This window comes from Nymphalis io, chromosome 14 (genome assembly GCF_905147045.1).
Source record: "Nymphalis io chromosome 14, ilAglIoxx1.1, whole genome shotgun sequence".
Lineage (NCBI taxonomy): Eukaryota > Metazoa > Arthropoda > Insecta > Lepidoptera > Nymphalidae > Nymphalis > Nymphalis io.
Window position 1 is genome coordinate 6,276,187 of NC_065901.1, and position 4,450 is coordinate 6,280,636.

A 4,450-nucleotide genomic window follows, 5' to 3' on the forward strand; every position below is an offset into this window, starting at 1 on the left:
ACCGATATGCCGTGTTAATCACTGAACCACTTCTGATCTGTTGACATCTGTCGAGCCTTATAATATATAAGTAGACAATATATATATATATATATATATATATATATATATATATATATATATATATATATATATTGTAAAGACTTGTCATTTGGATCAATTGAACAACCGTGTTATAAGACCAGAACTTGAAATAATATCTATTATATATATTATATCAGTTTGTGGTCTAAGAAAACTATTAGCAACTTGTGAAGGCTATGCCAAAACACATGGACTTATATATAATGTAAAAAAAGCATGATAATGATATTTGAAAGGGGTAATAAATGTCCAAAAATAATACCTTCGATAAAAATTAATAATTTGAGCTTGACTCAAGTTTTCCAATTTAAATACCTAGGACATATACTAACCACCAATCTCAAGGATGATAATGACATTGAAATGGAGAGGAGAGCATTGTCAATAAAAGCTAACATGATTGTTAAAAGATTTGGGCGTGCTTCAAGGGCTGTAAAAAAAACATTATTCCGCGCTTACTGTACCTCTTTTTATACTTGTAGTTTGTGGGCTAATTATTCATTAAAATCATACAATGCTCTTCGTGTCCAGTACAATAATGCCTTTAGATTGCTGATGAGTTTGCCTCGCTTCTGTAGTGCTTCAGGGATGTTCGCTGAATTGAATATAGACTGTTTTTACGCATTAATGCGAAAAAAGTGTGCATCTTTGGTTCACAGTCCGGGCCAGCTCAAACAAAATTCTAATCATGGTAGCTAACAGACTAGACCGTATATTTATAAATCGCTGTTGTAAAGTTTCGGCTGGACCAGTAAATTATATAAGTAGTAGATAGTAGTGTTTATTTTATTTTTTGTAATTTTATATGAGTCTTGTTACTTAAATAAATAAATTATTATTATTATTATTATCTCCCACAAGCATTGTTTTCGAAATTAAATATAAAATAGCGATTTATTAGTTAAATATAAAAAAAATCAACTACATATTTTTATTTTTTAACAATTACACAGAATCGTCCTTTTATAATTCCAGTGACGCAACCGCATCTTTTGGTACCGATTTAATTAATAGTCATTAAATGAATTTGTCATTTCTCTCTCTCTCTTTTGGACCTCATTTCTAATTGATTGAAAATTTTATCCGTTATCCATTGCATCTACGTCTGTTACGTGTTAGTCAATCATTGGAAACTTTTCTTGGTAATTATTTGATAATATTTTATATTTATAAAATTTATGATGTTCTGCTTATTTACATTTAATACAAATAAATAAATTAATTACAATCGCTTAAAAAGACCTTCGCATTATTACCAACTAACAGTTTATATTCAAACAGACAAACTGAATTATTGCAAAATAATTCCTGAAGTACAGTTTAATACTTAAAATATATATAGATACTTTATTGAATATTACATAAGTCGAGATCATTTATTTTACACAAATTATATAAACAAACATTATTTGTTTAAAGGTGGCGCGGCGCTGTTAACAGAATTCAAGTGGACTTAATATTTACTTATTGCATAAATAATTAAATTTGATTCAGAATAATAACATTAATTCTAAAAGATTTTATTTTGAATATTGTCAAAGTAAATTAAACCCTTTAACAACAAATTAAACAGAGATTTTAACGAATGTTTTTAAAAGTTTAACCAATAGATTATATCCTCGCCAGCGACAACATCTTTAAACTTTATAAGGACTGTAAAGTGATTTCCGGCAATGGGCATGACTTACAACATAGGCTTCTCGTCTCAGTCATGAAACTACTCAAACCTATAAAAACACACATCGGCAGAAAAGACAGTATTAAGTGGAATGAACTGCACTCTGTCAAGGGCTCACCGCTTCTATAATGGGCCCACGCCTATATGAAAGATGACATTGAGACCGACAAATCAGCTAACCAGATGCGGTCTGATTTCGAAAGACTATGTTTGGAAAGGGCAAAAGCGATCCTGGGTATTTCACGTGGAGCACTGCGCGTAAGTAAAGCAACGTCCTGGTGGAATGAAACTGCACAACACATAATAAAGTCAAAGAGAGAGTCATTTAAAGCATGGCAGAAATCGGGTTTGGAAGAAGACCACCTGCTGTATAAGAATCTTAAAGAGATAGCTAAATCTGCTGTAGCACAATCCATGGCAAAATCTAGAGAAGATTTTTATGATAGATTGGAAAAAGCCGAGGATGAGAACTCTATCTACAAAATAGCCCGACAACGCCATAGGTCTAGTCTCCATATTAAATGTAACAAATACATCAAAAATTCCCAGGGTGTTTTGCTAACGGCGAACAAGGATATAAACATAAGATGGAAGGAATACTACGAACAACTAATGAACGAGGAGTTTTCGAGTCAAAAAATTCCCCATATGCCACCTGTTGAAGGGCTTATAAAATCTATATTAGAGGAGGAGGTGAGCAAGGCCATTTCAAAAATGAAATACCATTAGACCACTGGTCCCGACCAGATACCAGCAGATCTCTTGAAGAAGCTGAAAGAATCTGCAACACCCTGGCTCACCAAGCTTTTTAACGCTATTATTAAAGATGCCAAGATCCCTGAATCCTGGCGTAACAGCATTCTATCACCAATATATAAACAAAAAGGGGACATTGCGAATTGCGGAAACTACAGGGGTATAAAACTCACATCACACACACTGAAACTGTTTGAAAGAATCATCGCTGCACGCATAAATGACTGTACCCGTATAACTGAGAACCAATACGGCTTCACGCCTGGCAAATCTACCATCGATGCAATTCAGTTAATTAGAGTTGTGATGGAGAAACATTGCTCAAACAATGAAAATCTGTATCTCCTGTTCATCGACCTAGAAAAGGCTTTCGAAAGAGTACCCAGAAATCTAGTTTGGCAGGCTATGAGAGCTCAAAACATCCCGGAATATTATGTGATACTAATACAAGATATGTACATATACACCAAAACGCGCGTCAAAAGCCCAGCGGATCTTGGCGAGCCCTTCTACGTAAATATAGGAGTACATCAGGGATCTTCCTTGATGTACTGTTGATGCCCATTGCTATTTAACCTGCACATAGACTATATCACGCGAGGCATACAAAAGCCAGCACCAGAGTGTATTCTTTACGCAGACGATATAGTCCTAGTCTGGTGGTGACACAAATAGAAAACCATGGGCTACGCATTAGTCGAAGTAAGACCGAATATTTTGAATGTGACTATGGAGGGACAGAAGAGACGGGATGTAATATTTACATAGACAACCGTGCACTACCCAAAGTAGACAACTTCAAATATCTTGGATCTGTGCTTACTACTGATGCAAATATCGATAAGGACGTGGACCACCGCATTAAAACCGTCTGGATAAAATGGAAATCGCTTCATTATCGTAAAGGGAAAAGTGTACAAAACGGTAGTACGCCCATCCATGATCTATGGGGCAGAGTGTTGGACCATTAAAAAGACACACGAACAACAACTGCATACAAGCGAGATGAAAATGCTTAGATGGGCGGGAGGAATCACCCGGCTGGAAAAAAGTAAGGAATGAGTATGTCAGGGGATCGTTCAAGGTAACACCAATTGTGGAAAAATTGAAGGAATGTCGCGCTGGTACGGCCATATCCTGAGACGTAACGATGATCATCCTATCAAGAAAGCCTTAAATGTCTCGGACCCACCACGGGGAAGAGGGCGACCGCCCGCAACCTGGTGGTCAAACATACAAAAAGAGGATCAGAAAGAGAATCTGAGTACACAGACAATCCAGAACAGAGCTCTCTGGCGCAGATGTACAAGGGGACCCGACCCCAGCTGAACTGGGAAGAGAGTTTGAACAAAGAAGAAGAATATAAGTATATTTCCGGGTTGTGGTTCCTTTTTGTATATGAAATAACCCATCAATTAGTAAAATTAAAAAGGAACCACATACATGTTTTCGTAATTATCTAGAAATTTGTAGTGTAAATTTACATACACATATATTTAAATAAGCAATTAATAAATTTATGACAATAAGATATTTTTTTAATGAAGCTGCACGTTTCAAAACCTTCAATATGTCAGAAATGTGTTTTTGTCGAGTGATTCCTTTTTACATAAATATCGACAGTTTTAGTACAATAAAATAATAAGTGTTACTAGGTGTATAAAATTAGTTACAGAAAGTTTTTATTATTTTATTTTTATGCTCTTATGTTTAAAAGTTTATGTTTGGGCGGGAGGAATAACCTGGCTGGCCAAAGTAAGGAATGAGTATGTCAGCGGATCCTTCAAAGTAACATCAATTGTTGAAAAACTGAAGGAGTGTCGACCGCAATGGTACGGTTACTTCCTGAGACGTGACGATGACGATCCGATCAAGAAAGCTTTAAATATCCCGGACAGACCGCGGGGAAGAGGACGACCGCCCGTAATCTGA

The 4,450-nt window shown here is 35.7% G+C and overlaps 1 protein-coding gene across 1 annotated transcript; it reads left to right on the forward strand.

Annotated features, from left to right (window-relative positions):
• Positions 1 to 1,906: 1,906 nt before the first annotated feature.
• On the forward strand, positions 1,907 to 4,450 carry LOC126773497 (uncharacterized). The gene is made up of 4 exons (XM_050494448.1): positions 1,907 to 2,020; positions 2,312 to 2,455; positions 2,510 to 2,612; positions 4,236 to 4,450. The coding sequence occupies exons 1-4, from the start codon at positions 1,907 to 1,909 to the stop codon at positions 4,448 to 4,450; spliced, it is 576 nt and encodes a 191-aa protein (XP_050350405.1).

What these genes read in the sequence shown, in the direction of transcription:
- LOC126773497 (XM_050494448.1), top strand. Translation starts at nt 1,907, where the DNA reads ATGAAAGATGACATTGAGACCGACAAATCAGCTAACCAGATGCGGTCT. An exon ending in TTTCACGTGGAGCACTGCGC is followed by an intron (nt 2,021 to 2,311) that starts GTAAGTAAAGCA and finishes AAAAATTCCCAG; the next exon opens with GGTGTTTTGCTAACGGCGAA. An exon ending in CAAGATCCCTGAATCCTGGC is followed by an intron (nt 2,613 to 4,235) that starts GTAACAGCATTC and finishes TATGTTTAAAAG; the next exon opens with TTTATGTTTGGGCGGGAGGA.